The sequence below is a fragment of the Alligator mississippiensis genome, chromosome 2, assembly GCF_030867095.1.
Source record: "Alligator mississippiensis isolate rAllMis1 chromosome 2, rAllMis1, whole genome shotgun sequence".
In the NCBI taxonomy this organism is placed as follows: Eukaryota; Metazoa; Chordata; order Crocodylia; family Alligatoridae; genus Alligator; species Alligator mississippiensis.
Window position 1 is genome coordinate 7857212 of NC_081825.1, and position 20749 is coordinate 7877960.

General features: G+C 46.6%; 1 protein-coding gene across 4 annotated transcripts in view; it reads right to left on the bottom strand.

Moving 5' to 3' along the window:
- The window catches only part of PTPRA (protein tyrosine phosphatase receptor type A), a 197588-nt gene that overhangs the window by 115249 nt on the left and 61590 nt on the right, over positions 1-20749 (bottom strand). For 2 of the 4 annotated variants that reach the window (XM_019495652.2, XM_059721431.1), the window contains one exon: positions 5115-5252. The exons of the other annotated variants lie outside the window; for them this stretch is intronic. In XM_019495652.2, coding sequence (XP_019351197.1) covers positions 5115-5135 — 21 coding nt within the window. In that variant the 5' untranslated portion in view covers positions 5136-5252. The remainder of the gene's footprint in view (positions 1-5114; positions 5253-20749) is intronic. 4 annotated transcript variants of the gene reach the window in all.

A 20749-nucleotide genomic window follows, 5' to 3' on the forward strand; every position in this document is an offset into this window, starting at 1 on the left:
ACCAGTCCAATACCCTCATCATTAAGCCTAACTGCTTCTCAGTGCGAAACTCAAATGTCTTCTGCATAACATAACTGAGATAATAGATATCTAGTTTCCAAAGATGCCAGTGGGAAGATGCATTTTTGGAAACTGCTTTGAAAATAGACACTATATTAAATTACTTTCTATATACTGTACTGTTCACAGATACTATTGTTTGGCCCAATCCATCCAACTCCCAGTGCACCTCTAATACAATACGCCCCGAGGCACAAGCAGTTGGAGAAGCTCTAAAGAATGTTTTTTTATTCATCCAAGGATGACCCAGATGACCTACAGCTGTAGGGCTATTTCCATCTCTTCTTAAAATAATTAAAATAACACTAAGCCAGGTATTAGTTGGCTAGACAGGCCCAAATCCCACCTCCTGTGTAATCCACCTGAAAGCCAAATGCATCACGGCAAACTAAAGCTGCCTTTAATCCTTTTAAATCTCAGGACAAGAATCTTTTATCCTTTGTTGCCTCTTGCCCTATTTATTATTTCTATCGGACACCTGTTCACTCTGCCAGAACAGATGAAAAAGACACAAAAACTAACATGCTAGTAACATAAGAAACACTGATACCTTAGAGCATGATTTACACTGAAAGATCTCATCTCCTGTTTTCCAATTAGTTAGTGGTGAGTTCAGATTACTTGTCGCTTGCACAATACCATTAAGTTGAATAAACCCAACATAAAACTTTATCCATACGCATTAACGGGTATAAATGAGGACCATTTGTGCATAAATTAGGCAGAGTTATTATCATAATTTGACAGGTCTGATTTTATTGAGTCTATGTTTGCAATCTGCCACAATCCTCAGGGACAGCACTGTAAGCGAGTTGTTATATCTGAACATGACGCCTTTACGCTGGCAATCTGCCACACTTCTCACAGGTAAGGATTGCAAATGAGCAATTATATATTCCCCCAAGCAAACTCCATAAATATTAAAGAAGAAAGGGCAGAGAGCAAAGAGCCCTTCTAGAATTACTGTTCTGTGGTGTTTGCTTTGTCAGATATTAATCACCCTCATTTTTCTTTCTCTGACACTGTAATAATATAAAAATAACCCTGTTTCCCCCAAAGTCCTTCTTAGAAATCCTACAAGATGTGCAGAAACACCTAGGCCAAGCCACTAGCTTATATATCCTTCTCTACCTGCCCTAGGCTTTTTCTTTATAGACTATGATCAGCATGCCTGGCCCCAATCCAGTTGCATGGGGGAAGGAGGCATGGCCTGGCTCCTACGTACCATGCAGGGCTTGGGAATTTCGCAGTGTGGGAGGGTGTGACTGGGACGCCACCACGAGCTGAAACTTATCTCCAGCACCAGAGCAGGGAGAAAAGCGGCAGCCACAGAATGCCACTGAAGATCAAAGGTGCAGTGGTGGAGATGTCGCCACCAGAAGACAAGTGGCATCAGCACAGGAGCAGAGGGAAAAGCGGCAGCAGCAAAATCCCACTGGAGGCCAAATGCGCTCCCCCACACCAGTGTGGGCACGCTTTATGGACGCGTGTTGACGTCAATTTGCCAGCCAATCCTCTGAGAGAGGGATAAAATCCCCACTGGCCAACATCTGGGGGAGACCAGAAGTGAGGCCTCCTGAGAGCCTGGAGTGGTGGGAAGTGAATGAATGCCCCGGCAGGGGCGAGAGGTGGCAACCCAGAGAGTTGAGGTGCCCAGCTAAGGCTGGCTTAGAGGAGCCAGGATACGTATCTCTCACAAAGCTGTGGATCCTGAACGAAGCTGATAGAGACTGGGACAGCAGTGAGCCTGTGGAGACAGGAAAGGAAAGACGTAAGTAACCCCTGGGGAGAGAGTGAGCCCTGAAGGAAGGCACCCTGGGGTACAGGCAATAGCGAGCCACACCAACACAAGGCCTGAATAAGGATGGTACACCGTCTGAGCCAGGACTGAGATTAAATAGGGGCCAAGGCCCAGCCACAGCTGACTGATTTTGAGTTAGCCTCAGCCAAGACATAACATCATCTCTGGTTGGTGTAAGGCGGGGTGTAGGGGAGCCAGAGCCCCAAGACAAAGACCTAAGCGAGAGACCAAAGAGTGAACGAGGAGAGGCAGGATTTGAGAACTTCCTCCAAGCAATAATCCTTAACATCAAGACGTGGCAGATGAGAACCTCTAGGGACCTTAGAGACTCACATTAGAGGAGAAGCTGCCAACCCGAAAAGAGGCAGCTGTGCCCAATCAGTCCGAAAAGGCAACGCTCAAGCGAACACCACAGGAAACTACAGAGGGGTGGCAATATTACTTGCCACTGCTCCCCGACACCAAACTTCCCTACCCATGGGGATCCCCACAGGCCAGATGTCATGGCTCTGTAGGCCACATTTGGTTCCCAGGCCAAAAGTTGAGCACTTCTGGCTTAGACAAAGGTACAGGAAGGGAATGACCATGGAGAGGTGACACCGACAAGCAGATTGTGGATAGCTTCCCCTTGGCAGTAACACTTGCAGAAATCAGTCACTCGCAGCAAAATCACTTTACCATTACCTAGACCTCCTCCCCTACTTCCCTTCCTTCTCCTGACCCGCTGTATCCTCCTGTTGGGCCTTGTAATAAAGTAAAGCTGGAGCCTCTGCAGCACTTAGCACAGCAGAGTCACAAGCCCTGATCAAGCCCTCTAGCTACTACTGTGAACCTGCCAACACTCAGTGTTCATAACGTCAGAGGCCATCAACTGTAAACTCCGTTGGGTACAGGCCAGATATTTGCTTGGACAGCACCAATCATATTTGGGAATTAAAGGAAACTATTCAGCAACTCTTACCATAGCCAGGTCACATAATATTACGACTATTTGTCAAGTGGAATCACCAATGTACTGACAAGGATTCTGTCCCTAGAACCTAACAAGCACGAGATGGAAAGCCCGTTAAAAGCTCATATAATTTATCTTCATAGATCCAAGTAGGAATGTCCCTGAAGTATGTTATCTGGCACTCCCCGTGTCCACAAAGAATTTCCTAAACTAATTTCAAAGCTAAATCATCTTTATTGTTTTTAAGGGTGGACAACATGTGGAGCAGACTCCAGAATTAAAGCTAAAACCTGTTTTTTTCCAGACTAAATGAGCTTCATGCTGTATACGTTATAAATAAGACATTATCTGCCTGAGACAATTTATAATCAAGTCTCTAGACTGAGGCAAGCTGTGACACACTGGGCAATCCAGTGGAAGGTATGAAAGTCTGTCTCTACCCACTTTCTATTATTTCCTCTTGTCTCCTTGTATAATGGCTGGAAATAGAGCTGCAAAGGGGCATCACAGACTGAAGAAAATCTTCTTAAATGACATTTACTACAGCAATACCTACAGACCTCAATCAAGACCCATTTGTCCACACACCAGACAAATGTGAAATACAGACAGTCCCAGCTCTAAGGATCCTCAAGGAATGAACATTTGTAGGAACTTACAGGAGTTAGTCACCTCTGATGATCTTGGTTCTAACAAAATACAGCACATGGACAGACCAAGCCAAACATGGAGAGAAACAGGGGTGAGAGTGGTGCTCTGAGATTGCTTGGAGGGGTGTTCAGCACGTCTACTTGGACAGTTCTGCAGGCTGAAATGATGGCGGATCAGCACAGTTAAATCTGGAGGTACCTACATAATAGATGAGGTGAGGGATGGATTCAAAGCAAGGCCATAAGGCTGGCAAAGTAAAAGGGCCAAGGGGGAAACAGAATAAGAAAAAAAAACACCCTCTATGGGAGAAGGGTGAAAGGTATTGCCATCAATGATTAATTAAAAAAAAAAAAATCCACAAAAATCCTTGCCACTAATAAGGCTAGTTGTTCCCTAACTCTTCTGGTTGCACACCCCAGCAAAATGACCCAAAGCAATTCCTTCCTTCCAGCAGTATCCATGCCTCACAAATGCTTTTACAGCTCGGCAGCACAGGCTACCTCTCTTCTCCAGAGGTAATCTTGATGCTCAGCAGGACATTAGACACAGCTTTATTTGGCTCCCAGCACCCCCCTCCACCCCTCCCAATGGCACCAGACAACCGCATTAAGTTACAGCAGCAGACTGGGGGCACTTCAGGGGTTGCATTTCCTCCCCATGGCTGTTGTGATCTGATAGACTTACGTCTGACTCCATTCCAGATACCAACAAACCAGCGAAGCTGAACCAGGTTTTGACTGAATGAATTACTCAGATGCCAATCAGGACAGAAAAGGGAAGGGAGAACAACAATCCAACAAGTAGCTAGCTGGTTTCTCTAGGAGTGTATAGAGAGCCTTCAGCAGGGCAATGAGGAGTGCTGGACACAGCAAGGGTACAAGTACTAGCTGCACAACCACGGCGTGTTCTTGCCCTTACATCAGGATACACACCCAAGTCCTGTTTCCAGCACAGCAGTTCCCACTAGCTTCAACTGAAACGGAATCAAGCCCAGGCCTAGTTCTAAATAACCAGTACCAACAAACTATGCTCTGGCACCCAACTGATTCAGGTTCTGGTCAGTAAGCCACCATTTGAGAGGCTCAGGAAATGGGCATGTTACTGCCTAATTTCCATGCTGGGGGGCAAAGAGTACTCATCAGTACTGGCTACTGCTGGTGATAAATTGCTGAATGGAAGGACATGTGAACCAGCTGGCAACGGCCAGTCTCATTCCATTCAAAGCTGAAGAACACAATTGTTGGACTGACCACGGAGCAGCATGGTAAGGCGTTCCCCCTCATTCTCATCTGGATCCAGCTACCCTCACCAGCTCCTTCCAGTCACAATTCACTCTGCTTCCTGCCAAAATCTAAAACTAAACAACCCGCGTGCATTTACTGTACACAGCTTAACACAGTGCGGCAAAGCAGGACATGACAGTGCCAAGGACGATGAAGGTCTGTTTGTAATTTAGCCCACTGATGTTTCTCATCTCATGTTGGCAAGAAACAAGCCAAAACTAAAGGAGCAGACAGGGACAGGGGAAAAGCCTGTTAAGAAAGCTGAAGCTAACAAGACAAACTGGCAGCTTCACAACACAGCCAGTCCAAGCAAATGGCACTCAATCAGCTTCACTCAGGTGGCAGCATTCCCCCAGCACAGCGCTACCTTCATGCCCGTGTCCTCCATGCTTCTGCGTTCATCCAGATGTGTCTTGGGGCATTTCCCGTGGTTCTTTCGACTGAGAGGCTCTCAGATTCCTCCTTGTTCAACTGCAGGAGAAGCTACCTGTCCTCTGGAGGGGAGCTGTAGGAGGGCCAAGGAAGACTATCAGCATTCAGATAATGTTGCCCAGATTCACACTGCAAAATGAGAAGGCTCCTTCCTTAGTGAAAGCAGAACCCACACTCAAATCTTCCCTACAGGAGGGTTTCACAAGAAAAAAAAAGGCAGGGGTCAGTTCACACAATGGAGGCTAAATTGGAATAACTACAAACAATGCACCAACAATTTGGTCACAGTTTTTGGAGACAAATTTGAGTTCACAAATGCATGATTCTAGCCAAGAAACAGAAAGCCACCCAAACCCAGCAACGCTTCCAGTCATTCCGTTAAAGAAACTCACTTTGGGAGAGGTACTTCACTGCATTTAGACTAAGCTAAGGATATCTGTACTGATGTTTTAGGTGCACCACTATAGCTACCCCAGCACAGAGTCCCTTGGAATAGGCAAAACCTAATCTTTGAATCCAATGAAAGCATCTCACCCTTTATTCCCATGCCTTGCAGCCTCCTGGTCTAACCACCTTGCTGAACATTTGTGTTTGCATTTACAATTCAAAGGAGCTGGCTAAGTAAAGCTTTTCTGCACAGCTGGGTTTGATAGCCTATTTATCCACCCCTCCGACCTCCCTTCTCCTGCCGAATTGGCCATATGCTTTTACACGGGTAGGTTATCTATTTCAGCTGCTCTCTCCTTGTAGCTCTGGGGTTTACTGCCCCCTTCCCTTTTTAAGTGACTATTTTCATTTACACAATGGAGTTAAAACCATTGCTTTACCAGAGATTTAGCTCAGACTGTAACTTCTTCTTTTCCAGTCCTGAAAAAGGGCATTATGTGCCTGAAAGCTTCTCTAACATCCCTCCCATTTATGGTATATAGTTGGTCAAATAAAACTTATGCGAGAGGCTCTGGACCATCACAGCAACACTGCGACAACACCATTTCACTGAAGATATTTGCTCTCTCTGAACAGTTTCCTTTCAGCGTGCCAGCAAGACATCATGCCCGTCTCCGGCACTGTAATTAAGGCAGGCAGCGTGCTCTGGAGCTTGGGGTTGATAGGGAGAATCTCTGATTCTGCTTAAGCCTGCATTAGAGACTGGACAAGTCACACTACTTCTGTGGCTCACTCGGGATATGAGGCTAATCCTAATCTATGAAGATTAAAGATACTTAGCTCACAGGGATGTTGTGAGGCTTAACTCATTAACCACAGACAAAGCAGCCCGATATCTTTAGATGAAAGACACCATAAAAGTGCAAAACTGGATTGGGTTCAGAGACCAAATGAGAAGAAGAGGACTAGATGCTGATTTAAAAAGTTAGTGGAAAGTCTCCCATTGACTGCAATGAGTGTTGCATCTAACCCTTAGAGAACTTTAAAGGAAATAAAACACTAACCATGAAGACCCTAAAAGACAGCAATCAAGTATTTCCAGAACTTTTAGATACCGGGGCTTTCCGTCTTTCTGAGCAGACGGCACTTGACATGGCTTCCAGGTTTCCCTTTCTGCCTGTGAAAAATAAATAGCCGAGTAATAACACTTCTTAGTGCTTCTTATCCCTAGATCCACAAGTGCATTGAAAAAGTACTTTTCTCTGTGTGTGAATACAATTAATCCAGACGAAAGTGCCCACACACGTTTTTCTGAAAGAGCTGTGCATATAGACAAGCTCTTTCGTACATAATAGGCCTAATCTTGCAAGTGTACCATGTACAAAGTTCCTGTCATTTCCTCTGTCCCTAAATACAGATGACTGCTATTCAGAAACTGGCAACAGTTCAACAGGAATTTGAAGACTGGTGGGTTCAAAATGAAACCTGCATGATTATTAATGGTCAAGAGGTTGCAAAGAACTGTGGAATGCATTTAGTTCTTGACTTATTACAGGGCAGCAACCCTAACAAGCCAGTCTCAATTAGCAGAGATCTTATCTCGGAAGATCTGACACAATAAGGCATTCCTCAGGCACTTTCATGCAATATAAACTGCATGATAAAAATCAATTGAAGGTTTCAGCTTTCTCAGAAGCCTCTGATTTCCTGTCCAGTCTCCTTTGTACAGAGACTGCAAAACTGGGGCAGGAAAGTCAAGAAGGCTTTCAGGAAGTGGAATCAAGGCAAAGAGCCCCAGCCAGAGATTTCTAAATTGGTTATAGCTTCAGACAGCAATAGGATGGTCTTCTTTCCTCTGCACAGCTGGTTTACATGGCTCTTAAGCATTAAGACACAAATAAAATGTTGTACCCTGCATGTTGTGCCTTTTACCTCTAGATGAGCAACTCCAATCTCCAGCTTGTCTGTACTGATCAGAACCTGTTACCAGTTGGCAGCTGCTATTATGATGATTTTGATGACCATAACTCCTATTAGTTGGCCTGGGAGAAATGATCTTATGTTGTAAAGTCTCTGTCCAGAAGACAGATACCCACATCACACAATTTTCTACCACAACAGATGCTAACCAGGACCTGGAACTCCTGCCAGGAGCCTCAGCAGCAGACAACAGATTTAGGACCTGGTCCTATTCCAACTGAAGCAAACAACAAAGCTGCCACCGGGGTACAAAGGTGCAGGGTCACACTTCTAAGGAACACAAAGTCTCTATCTGCCAGGGGCTATCTATTTAAGTGAGGGTTAACTTCCATCAGCAGGGAGAGACAAGACCTGTCCAGGGATGCATAGTCTATCATGCAGCAGTGAGGTTTTGCTTTTATCCATCATTATCATTTCCCCTCGCTACTGAAGAAGGTGAAATACAAGAGAGTTCTTGGTGGGGCAGAGAAGGACACAGGCAAGGGGACAGAGGAAAAACCAGAGCCACCAGGGAATAACAAGCAGATCCTCAGAGGATCTATCTGCATATAAGCTTGCACTGTCTAATGAAAGTGGCACAAGCTTCCTTGTGGACTTTTTTTTTTTAAATATATATATAGGCCCCCACTACATGTTACTTATATTACGCAATTACCTGGTTAATCACACAATAAATTTAAGCCAGCCACGTGTACAAAGTAATTATCACATGATAAAAATGATTATCCAGCTGTAAAAAGAGTAAACCAGCTATTAAGTTAGTATCTGAAAATGTGGAACAGCTCTATAATTGTTTTCTATCAAGCTTTCATCGGAACGTGTAACAGGACCCTAAGAGTGACTTATTTCAGTTGAGTTTAAACCTAAGTGAACCCTATATTCCTCCAAGACCTCTTCCTAAGAGACTTAAGCTAAACCAAAATGAACCTCTCAAATGAAGACAGAAGTGCCCAAATAGGAGTTTGTACCAGCTCAAGTTCCAGCCCTTGGTGAGCTTTCCATGCAGGCCATGCCCAAGGTTCCCATTCCCTTTCTGATCATCATCACTTATTTGATTCAATCTACTACCAACATTTCATAACCATTTTGTATTGATGGCATTAAAGCACATGGACAGCTGTCTGGAAATCCAAGGAGAGTCGTTTCGTTACCCATGTGGACTAATTGTCAGCACTGTTACAATTAGCATTTGTCCCTTCTACCAAAGTTCCTTGCCGATACAGCTGCAGTATAGCAATTTTGAAGCAGAAAACACTTATGGAGACCAGCCCTCAGCGCACATTCTACCACACCTTAAAAGGCTGTTGAATGGGGAGTGACCCCTTAAGGCTTTTCTACAACCCAGAGAAAGTTGAGGACATAGGCCTTTATTAAAACCACCAAAGGCCCAGTGCTTCACTATCAGCCTGGGCCTAGCAGATTCCCTGGCACTTTTTAGAAGATTAGGCACTTTTTCCAATGGCCTGGGCTAACGCTATATTTCCCTACCTCCACCACTACACAGTCTATTCATCCGACATCCCAGAGATGCTCATGTTACAGTTCTCTTATACTGAGTTTAGTAAGAAAAAATAATGCTGATTTCATTGATTTAGAGACAGAAGGAACTATTAGGTCATCTAGGCTGGTTCCTGCTTAATGCAGGCCATCAAATTTCAAGCAGGTAACCAAGCCCTGAGCCAGGCACTTTTGTTTCCAGATAAGCAGTTCTTATGTGAAGACCTCAGAAAGACAGAGAATCTCCCACTTTGTTCCACCAGCTTGCAACCTGTGGTTCTTATGCCCTACCCTGGACTCCATGTCTGCTGAAAACCAAGGCGCACAGGGGACACAGGGGTGGCAACCTGGAGACAGATGGTGCCACCGAGCACTAGAACTGCTCTGCAAGCCTGTGTGCACAAGGAAACTTGTAAGAAGTGCAGCAGAAACAGTGCACCTACCTGCATAATATAACGTAGGCAGCGTGCCTTTCTGCTGTAGCCATTTCTTGGCTTTTACGGGCCTGCTGAAAACAGACACGTGGAACAGTTTTATCTGCTCTGTGCATCTTTGTTTCTGGGATCAGACCAGGAAGGACTGCAGCAAGATCACACACTCCTGCCATAGCTGCTTCCCAATCTGGCTCTGCAGGAGGGGCCAGCACAGATCCATCAGGCTGCAGCAGTGGCAGTGGGATAAGTATATGGATCTAATCAATTAATAACTAATCAATCATTAATTTAGTTATGTTTAGAGTATAATATTCATAATACATTTATATTCGTTTTTTCATGGGGTTCTGCAAAAACTTGTGAAAACTTGTGGATGTGTGCCTTGAGCCCAAAGGGGCAAAGAACCACTGCCCTACTCTTATAAGGAACACACATTAACCCCTTTGCCCCAGTCCTATACTGGGAGCTCGGGGTGAGTTGCTTGCCCATTTTGACCTCTTCTGAGAACCACTGGTGCTCTTCATCCCTGTATCTCAAAGGGCAGGGATACACATATTAAGGGACCCGCACCAGGAATCAGTGGCAAATATGGGACAAGAAGACTCAAGCCTGCAAAGCAGCCAGGAACACAACCCAAAGCCAAGGAGGAGAATCTCTCGTACAGCAGCCCTGGGACTGAACTAAATGATTTTTTGCACTCATTGGTGCATCTGTTATGAAGCTGTAGCACGATGGAGCAGAAATCTCTCTCTGCAGATCACATGATTATTTGTCAGCTGCCTGAAGCCTGGTTAGTAAGATCAGAGCAACTTTGTAAGAGGATACATTTAATTCAAAACAGTAACTGCTCTTTGTCTCCAATGGAGAGAGCCTTTCAAGATCAGTCTAATGGCCCAACATGATTTATGTGAGGCTCGTAACTAGTATAATTGTTTTTCTGGGTGGACACGATACCAAAGAGCAGGGGTGGGTGATTATTTTGGCTGGAGGACTGCTTAACCAGTTTTGGTGAGCTGCTGAGGGCTGCATGGGTAGCCCCACCCCTTGACAGGTGCCCCGCCCTCTGGCCATCTTGGGACCAGAAGTCTTGCCCCCTAACCCCTGAGCTTTACCACCAGAAGTCCCTCCCCTGGCCCAGGAAGTACTCTGAGGGGGAGGAGGCATGAGAATGATTGCTATCTTGAAACCGGAACAAAAGCTAATCATACATTTGAAAAAAAAAAATCAAACATCCACTATAACTTACTTTAATTTTATTTTAAAAAGTATTTTTGCCCAAATTTATGTGTGCTTGTGTAGTATATCTAGAGGTGATTGTATCATACCTCAAAATACAGCCTTACTCTTGTATATTGGTGGTCATGGAGGGGTGTGGGTACAGGGTATGTGGTTGAGGTGGGGTTTATGGGAGGGTGTGGAGGGTATGGTGGGAGGTGGGAGTGTGTGTAGGGGCTGTGGGAGAATGTGCATGCGTTTGGGGGTGGGGTGGGGCCTGTGGGTATGGAATTGGTGGGAGGGTGTGCATGTGTTTGGGGGTGTGGTGGGTGTGTGGGGGCTGTGGGAGGGTGTGCATATGTTTGGGGGTGTGGTGGGGGGTGGGAAATGTGAGTATGGAGGGGGTGGGAGGGTGTCTAAGGGGCATGGGAGGGTGTGCATGTGTTTGGGGGTGTGGTGGGGTGGGGAATGTGGGTATGGAGGGGGTGGGAGGGTGTGCGGGGGCTGTGGGATGGTGTGCATGTGTTTAGGGGTGTGGTGGGGGGTGGGGAATGTGGGTATGGAGGGGGTGGAAGTGTGTGCGGGCTGCGGGATGGTGTGCATGTGTTTGGGGGTGTGGTGGGGTGTGGAGAATGCGGGCATGGAGGCAGTGGGGGGGGCTGTGGGAGGGGGTGCATGTGTTCGGCAGTATGGTGCAGGGTGTCCTTGGAGTCCCTGGAGTGTGCAAGTCCCTGAAGCTGCATGTGGTGGCAGCAAGAGGGCCAGCCGCGCCCAGTCCCATTGCGCGCAGCTCCTCATGCTCCCACCCCAGTCCTGGTCCCGGGTGGTGGCAGTGTGCGGGGCCAGCTCCACCCGACCCAATAGTGCTCCCGCCCAAGTCCCCAGCTGCATGTGGTAGCCAGCTCTACCTAGCCCCTCAGCGCACAGCTCCCATACTCTCACTCTAGTCCCTGGCTGCACGTGGCGGCAGGGTGCGGGGCCAGCCCCACCCAGCCCCATAGTGTATGGCTTCCCACACTTCCACCCACTTTCCCCCAGTGGGCATCCCTGGCCTCAGCCCAGTGGGGCTGTACCTGAATTCCCAGTCTCACAGACAGGGAGGCTGGGAACAGCCTCGGGGTAACCAGGCATGCGCCGTGCCAGGCAGAGGCATTTTCTCTAGTGCCCCTGGCTCAGGGCTAGGGGTGGGTCAGGCCAAACAGGGGTGGGGGGGCTGGTTGCTTATGGAGGGGCCCCGCAGGCTGGACAGAATTGCCTGCGGGCCGTGTTTTGCACACCCTTGCTATAGAGGCTTTCTGGGTCTTTAAAGAACCGTTTGTGTTAATGCATCAGGTTTGCTAGTCATCGGCTACAAGAGGTGTCAGAAGAAACAGCTTTGCAGGAGGCGCTGAAACCTACTTGTGACATCGTAACATCCTGAGCTGCGGAACAGCATCTCCGAGTACCCTGCACTCTCTGCCACTTCAAAATCAACTAACATCTACCTGGAAGAGAAAATGATGACGTTTACTTCCATTATTTATGAAAGCTTATACATCTCTGATTTAGCTAGTTTATAAGGTGCAAATCTACCCTGCCTTCTTTAGCTCTGCCACTGACCTGCTATGTGACTTAAGACATGTCACTTCACCTCTGGGTACCACTGTTTTCTCTCCCACCGTTAACCTGTCTTGCCTACTTAGATCATCAAACCTTGGCTAATGGGATCAAAGGGCAAGCTGTACTTTGTTCCCATAAGCAAATATTTGAAAAAGAAAAAAGGAAAAACCCATGGAACAAGTCTCCCCCTAATGCCATAATTTGGGCTATTCAAAGACCAGGCAAATTATCTATGATGGATTTAATGGAACTGAAATCAGTATTTTGGCACTGGAAAGTGCCTGGAATTACTGCCCATGTACCTAACTAGATGACCAACCCAAATGGTGTACCTTCACTTCCTATTGGTGTACGTGTAGAGAAGTCTATAACTCTGCACATAATGAGGGTCTTTTGACACCTCAGACTCCATCCGCTCACATCTACTGCAACAAATCTCGTATCTGAGTGAATCATAGAAAAGTTGGTCTGGAAGGGACCTCAGGAGGACATCTAGCCCTGCTCAAGGCAGGATCAGGCCCAAGCCCCGCTGTAGAAGTGTTTGTCTAATGTATTCTTGAAACTGCATGAGCAACGCTCATCCGCAACTACCAGGCACAGGCCAAAGATACATTTTTGCTCCCAGCTGAACTGCTGTTTCTATCCATCCAACCTCACAATGAGCCTGTGAGATGATCTGGAGAATGGGTTTATGGACAGTGTATGAATTCTGGTTGATGTTATGGAGTTACAAAACTGCTGTATTTTTCAATCCCTTCGAGACTCTTCATCCAGCTTTCCTTCCGGGGCTGTATCACATCCCTCCCAGCTGAGATACAGCAGAAATCAATGGAATTTATCTGGACAGTAAGTATTCTGTGCTGAAGCTATTCCCTCATCTGTCTTCAGGAAGGGAATTTTGGAGAGTGGAAAGTTATCAAAAATACAAGAGAGGCCAAGGTGCTGGGAGAGAACAGAAATGGGCCTCAGAGACACGCAGAGAATTCTGGGCAGGAAAGGGCAAGAGGACAGCATGCTTTGACAGCAGGACCCAGTTAAGCTGCTGGAGCAGCCACGGTCAGAGAAGGCGACTGAGCTGAAAGGATGCAGTTGACCAAGAGCCTGCACAGGCGGATTCTGGACCACCCACAAGGGCCTTGAACCCAGTCCAACAACAGCCCAGTGTGAAAAGGAAACTGAGGCAAAAAAACACACGCGTAGTTTCTTCCCCCCAGTGTATTGTTATTTTTCCCCAAGGGAGAAGTGGCTCATCAGGCACTGGAGCCCTGCGAATTGGAGGAACTGGAGTTCCTCACTGTGGTTGCGCGGGCACCATGGCACTCAAAGCTGGAGCTGTTCTGCCTTAGCAGCACCAGCAGAACATGCTGCATCCCTGCCTCTCTCCATGCTCTGAGCTGAGGGAGTGAGCAGCAGTGCATGTCCTGCGCTGCTTAGCTGGTGACTCCAAAGCAATGCCCACATGCCTGGCACTGAGCCTTAGAGTCCCCTCAGCAAACACGGACTGATGGATCACCCCAGCACATGCAGCCTCGGCCTGGAGGAGCCTGCAGTTCTGCACTGAACGTCTGAGTGAGGCTCTGGGTCGCCGCTCTGCAGTTGGCAGCCTGCCTGGGAGAAGCTCGGACTTGGGAGCTTGGAGGAAGAGCTCAAGACTGTGTGGGAGCCACCAGCCTTGTCCTGAATGTTTGAAGGACGCCTGGGGCACTCATACCCAACTTCCCCTGAGCCAAGTGATGACCGCTGACTGAGCCAGAGCATCAGTGCCCAAAGGTCTGGATGCATGTGTATATGGAGCCATCTCCAAAGGGGAACAGCTGCTACGTTTTACCAGTTGTGTGTACAGCCTGGGAGCAATACAAACAGCAGACCTGCTCCAACTGTAACCCTGGATGCAGCAGGGCTAAACCTGGACCTGCTTCTACATTCGTATCGGCCCAGGCTTTTCCACACAACCGTGAGGACATAATGAAAGTTGCTTTGTGGTTTGGAGCAAGAGTTCCCCCTCCCCTTTGGAAACAGCTCCATATGTACCAGTGTCCACACCCCAGGTCTCTAGGGGTTTTAGCAGTATCCTCGTGGGGAAGACAGAGAGCAAGGTGAAAGCAAAGGAAAAGGCAGAGCAGGTCCCCTCTTGTAGGACCCAACCAGTGATCTCCTTCAGGACCCAGACTTGGCACTGCAAGTCAGTAAGTGCTCCACCAGAGCCAAGCCCATGTGCTGGAGGGGCACACAGCACCACGCTGGGTCAAGTCCCAGATCAGAAATTAATCCTATGAACTCGCCCAAGAAATCAAGGGGAGGCCTGGTCTCATGCCCTAGATCTGAATGAGCTGGGAGGGGTACATCCCAGGAACACTGGACCCTCCAAGGTGATACGTTCAAGATGGGCATCTCTCAAATCCTGATGGTCAGAGAAACCACGATGACAGTACAGGGTGTCAGCTCACCTCTCCCAAACCCAAGAGGGAGAAATTAAAGGAAGGCCAGAGGTGTACAACGTCCCAATCTCGTGATGCCACGTAGTACGGATAAAACAGAGTGGGTGACTGCAACAAGCACGCGCTGTTGTTTTTTAAAACAAAAGAAAAGAATAGTCTGTTAAAGAAAACAGTAAAAATAAAAAAGGGTAGAAGATACAAAACAATGTGACTGTGGTTGCAAGGATGAAACCACAAGCCTGAGTGCTCTCTCACCCAAAACACCTTTTCCTCCCTTGGTGCGGGACACACGGAGGGGCAGGGCAGGGCAGGCCTGTAGCATGTCCTTAGGTGACTGCTGAAGCAAAAAGGCTCCGAATTCAAAGGCTACAGTCTAAGGCACTGAAGATGAACAAATGAAGAGTGACACAAAGAACTCTATTTCTCATGCAGTTAATGAGAGAGTAAAGCTAGTTTCGGGAACCCTGTTCAAAACCTGTGCACCAATAGCTTTCAGTATCACATGCCCCTCGACTGTTAAACTGTCAGCCCCGAGCATCCCCCCTAGCTGTTGTTCTGGGACAGCAGGTGTATGTCGGCAGAGAAATCTACAGGATCTCCACTGGTCCTCCGTCTAGGCAGCTGGACCACAAGTCCTGTTTCTTGGGGTGGGGATGCTAGATGAGACTCTGCATTGCAAGGACATACCTGCTGACTAAGCCAGAGGCTGTGCCTGACACTGTTCAGACTCAGGAGGCTTATTGCATAGTCGATCTAATAGACTGGGACCCAACACAGCAGACCAGCAAGTGTCTAAACAGGGGGAAGTCACTCAGCTCTTTGACAGCATAAACTAGGGATTGAGATGGAGAAAGCAGCAGCCTGCAAATGGAAAGGGATGTCAGCAGCAACACTCCACTGGTGCATCGTGTTAAGTGTCCCAAACAACAGATCTTCCACTCCCTTTACAAGAGGTTTCCACACTCTAATTGATCTCACTTGTAGCCCAATATGCCTTTGTTTCTCTAACATGGCACCAGGACATCATTGTAATATACTTCAAAAGCCGCAGTACAAATAACACCTCCCATTCATTTAGTAGGCATGTGGAGTCAGCTCAAAGTAGAGAGCAAGAGCTCATTAGGAACACAGAATACAGGACGGCAGGATGTAAATTTGAAAATGATATCACTGGGGAAGCGCTTAAAATTTCAGCAGCAATAAAAGAGGACGACGACCTGAACAACATGTTGGGAATATCAACGCTGCACAGAGCGCTGAGCCAGAGGCAGCCAGGTGATGGCAGGCAGTATCACAGTCCATTGGAGAGGAGGAACAGAAGATAGTAGTTATCAAGCTTGTGCTGAGACTCTTGCTTATTCCCTGTAGCAGGATCATTTCAGTGGTTATCTTGTTGTCCTCTCTCTTCCCTGTGCAGTATGCTTGTTCCAGATCATCTCTCTTATTTTAGAGTCTGTGCTCTTTAGGGCAGTGGCAAGTCCTCTTGAACACTCCCCTCATAATTGTACAAGCCTTACAGACGCACAACAGAAATCGTTCTTGTAGGTGCCTCCACTGAGGGGTTGCAATGCCTAAAAGTGAGGCACCTCTTACATGTGGGAGGACGCGGAGGAGGGGAGCGACCCAAACTGGCAAGGTTAGACACCCAAGATGGCTCAGCAGTCAAGCGACAGAGCTCAGCGCCTCCATGGGGCAATCCAGAACAGACAGGTGCTAAGCAAGGAGGCCTCTCCGATTCTTCTTCAAGGCTTAGATGCCTGATGGGATGCAGAGGGAAGGCACTTAATGCACACCAAGAGCAGCACTGAAGCTCCAGACAAAGCCCAGCACCCACAGTTGCGCACTCACACATACACAGTGCCCAGCCTTTGCACACCAACTTGGTCAAGACACAGAAGGCTTGGTTCTAGGCTCTGCTCAGCCCAAGCAGAATTCAATCCAAAACTCCCACATCCAAGGAGAGAGCCCTGTACACAAGGCTACAAGGACAGCGTGGATGGGGACCCCTTCCACACCTCCTGTTGAAATTGGGGCAGTGCACAGCCAAGAGTATGAGATTCATGGGGACAGAAGAAGAGTACAGGAGAAGGACCTGACTGCAGCCTAATGGTCTGGGCCTTCAGCGAGGGGGAGAATCCTGGGTCCTCATCCCAGCTGACAGGTCTTCCTTTCTTTCTTTCTTTTTTTTCTTTTTTTAACCCAATCGCTGTCCAATGTAAAATGCATGACCAGTCCTGGAAGCAGGCACCAGTACCTAGGACAACACCTCCCACACCTCATTGCAGCAGAGCGCCATTATTCCCAGGCACTCAGGAAGAGTCAGGCTCCCTCTTGTCTGGGGCATCCCCGTACGTGCACAGAAACCTGTTCACATGAGTCCGGTAGGTGATGAGCTAGGTAGGTGCCTGACACCCATCCAAGCTCCACTGTGATGCAGATCAGAGCTGGGAAACACCTTAAGTCCACATCAATTCCCAATCTGTTCTACACCCAGAGTACACCCAACACCTAGACTGAACTCCAGCTAAAGCTCCCACCCACCGTCACTTCAAACACAGGTCTCCCGTCTTTTACACCACAGCCTAATGGCTACTGCTACTTTCTCGCGGGAAGTCGAGTAGCTGTGTGCATGAGGATGGCTAATTAATACTGTCACTGAGCAGTGATGACTCACCTGCCTTTACAGCCATGCGGATGGGAAGCTATGCTGATTCTGTACGGGCTGGTTAGTACATGTGGAACTGCACAGCCTGTTTGGGGGCACTACTGCTGGGCATGGTAAATTTGCAGTCCAGGCAGGGCCTACACTGCCCTCTCATCCTTTCCATTTGTTTTCCAGGCTTCAGCCTCACCAGCAAGGACCAGTGTGCACAAATCTACATCTGCTTCTACCTAGATGTTGCTCACATACTAAGAATTAAACAGTCCGCGTACTCCGAGTGCCCAATCCAGGGTGCCAGCTCCAAGGCGAATGTAAAAGGCAAAACAAGAGACAGAAGTTACTCCATGGGTTTGACTCACAAGGGGGGCAATGCTCTATCTTCATCTCAGATCCCATCACTTCTATCTAATGTGTACTTAAAGGACATTTTCTCTCAAAAGCTGCTGTTGGACAAAGTCCCGTTAGGAGGCTCAATGCAAGATAACTCTGAGTAATGTGCATCAAAAGAACCCAATCTCAGCTGCACACGGACAAACGCTGGAATCTTGCCCTCGGCAGAGTAGCTAACAATCAGTCCATATGTCCACTGAGTAATGACCACCTGGATTCCCAAGCACCAGAGTTTGCTGTAAGTAGGTAAAACAGAAACAGAGAACTTCACAGAAAGAAGAGTTGCAGATAAACGTGAGCCAGGGACAACAGCACCTAATCTAAGACAGAAAGGAAAAGACTGTTGAGTTCCTTCATACCTCACTTCATATGTTAAATAAAGCACATCCATGGTGATGGCCAGAGCAAATAAAAATAATTATTTAAACAGTACTATGTAAATTAAATATATTTTTCTTTTTAAAAAAAAAATAAATACATTTAAAATTAAATTGGAAATTAGACCAGGCCTTGACAGAGCTTATACTATTAAATACCATCGATATAAAGATATGCTATATTCAATATCAGACTAAAATGAAGCGTACAAGATATACCCAGACCTGAAGAAGGGTACTTGTACTTGAAAGCTTATCTAACAGCGCTCCTATCTGCACAGTTGGCCCAATAAAAGATATCATCCCTCCTTCCCAAAAAGCCTGCTTTTAACATACTGAAACCTTTGGACTTTTGCCAGATGACAGCTGCCTGATGGCTGACGCTCCTGAAATCTGAAGAGAATTTCAAAAAACAGTGCAGAGATGCCCAACAAAAAAGTTGAACTGCAGACAGTGAAGGAGCAAGTGAACCAAACGCTAACTTTGCCTCGTTTTCCTGCCAGTGTAAATGCCTAACCACTCAAGAGAAAGATTCTGCTGTGACATACAGCATCTCATCCATCAAACACACCAATGGGGCGTGTATATTTATATAAATTTATATAGACAGACAGATAGATAGATATAGATAGAGATATATAACGGTGTGTATGTATCAAATATTTCATAGCTGGCGGTGAAGCATTCAGGCGGCACAGGTTTCTTCTGAATTTTTACAGAAAGTCAAACCACTGAACTGGTAGAAGCCACTGGCCATTCACCTGGAACAGGAGCCTGATGAATCACTAAACCAGTTCTTGACAGTAGTTGTCTTTCCTGCAGGTGCAGAGAAAATATCTTCCAAATTTAGCTTAAATTGAGAAACCTAAGGGGAGCTGAAAAGGAGGAATGATTATTTTCCTTCTCCAATTTATGAAGAAAAGCAAGAAAAGAGAAGATGGATTCTACTAATTTCAAGAAGTAGAAGAATGTGGTGACCAGAAATAAATCAGGTCAATTCACTAGCAATATTGGCATTTGTTTAATAAACCTTGTTTACAAGCCTGGCTGACAAACTTTTCTTTCACAAAGATAGAATTTTAACCATTTTTGTTCAATAAAATTATTTTAAGTGAATTCCACTTTCCATCTAAATAGGAACATAAAAGTAAAAATCAATCTAATAAAAAGATGCATCAGTCACCATTTTCCAGCAATAAAAGTGTAAAACGAACTATCAGAATAAGTGTATAGTAAGAATACTCATATAAGCAGTTATACAGCTTTAATACAGCCTCAAGACTGGCAAAGAGTAGTAACAAAAGGCCTTAATTCAGTGGTAAATAAAGTGGTTTAATGTATTATAAACCGATTAGAATGAAAAGCTTTCAGGAACGTACAATATGAACAAAAGATGATCAAAATAACTCATTTTTATTGAGGCCCCTGTATTTAAATAAGGATGAAAGTGGTTTAAATTCCCTCCCAATGACAGCATTTTGACTTGTTCAAATCAAACATAATAGGTTTTGCCTGAAGACACAACCTGGAAAGCCATATAGTTGGCTATTGTTTTGCCCAGAAGTGCTTCACCTAACTATTCTACACTGCTTTCTGCAGACTCCATTAAGGTAAGACACTCACCCCAGACCCAATTTTGCTCCTACTGAACTCAAAAGAAACTGTCATGGTCTCCACAATGGGAGAAAGATCGACCTCTCTGCTGTGTGGGCCTCCTCCTGAGCCCCTTTAGATCCACAAAGAGTTCTCCTTGGACTTCCTGGTGCTTCGGGTCAAGTCCACAAGACACATCCACCGGCCATATGGCATTAGGCGGTGCGTTGTGGAGACACCCAGGTGAGCTCTAAGGCACCAGCTCAGGGAGTGAAAACAGTCTAGCTGCAGTAACACCGTATTCCACCTACGCTCATTCGTACAACTGATGTACATACACTGCTGCCAGTCACCGAGCCAGCACTGTATTCTCCTGTTCTCTTCCAAAGACAAAGCCAGATTCAGGTTATCCGTCAGCGGGAAAAAGGTTTCCACTCTGGACTTTTCCCCCCTGCTCTGGTGCAGCTAGAGATCACACTTCATCAGAGCCTTCTTTCTTAATGGGATTTCTTGAGGAAGGGCGTGGGGTAAGTTTGTTCTCTGAAGGATCTCTCTCCTTGGAAGAGAGATAGAAATTAAGTTTTTCTTGGATTTTATAGACAAGCCAAAGGCAAGCTGGAGCGCCACATTGTGTAAAGCTATAAATCAGAAATGACTTGTTGAACACCAGCCATAAGCTCTGTGCTGCTCAGTGTGGAGCCAGACAACAGCCCTGCCCTGAGAAATCTTCAGTTTAAGTAAAAACTTACTTCTTTCCCTCCCATGTCCACAGACTTCTGTTCAAGTAGAGCTAAGGAAGGTCACAGATGATGAGGCCTCAGTGCTGGGTGAAATAACTGAGACACAAAGTCAGCTCATCAGCTGGTATCAACCCTTGGAGCTCCACTTACTTTAAATAAATTGCTCAGATCTGCACCAGCAGAGAACCTAGCCCCGATGTCCTTAAAACATCAGCCACCAGAGCAAACGCATTCAGATCAGAGGGGCATGGCCAATAT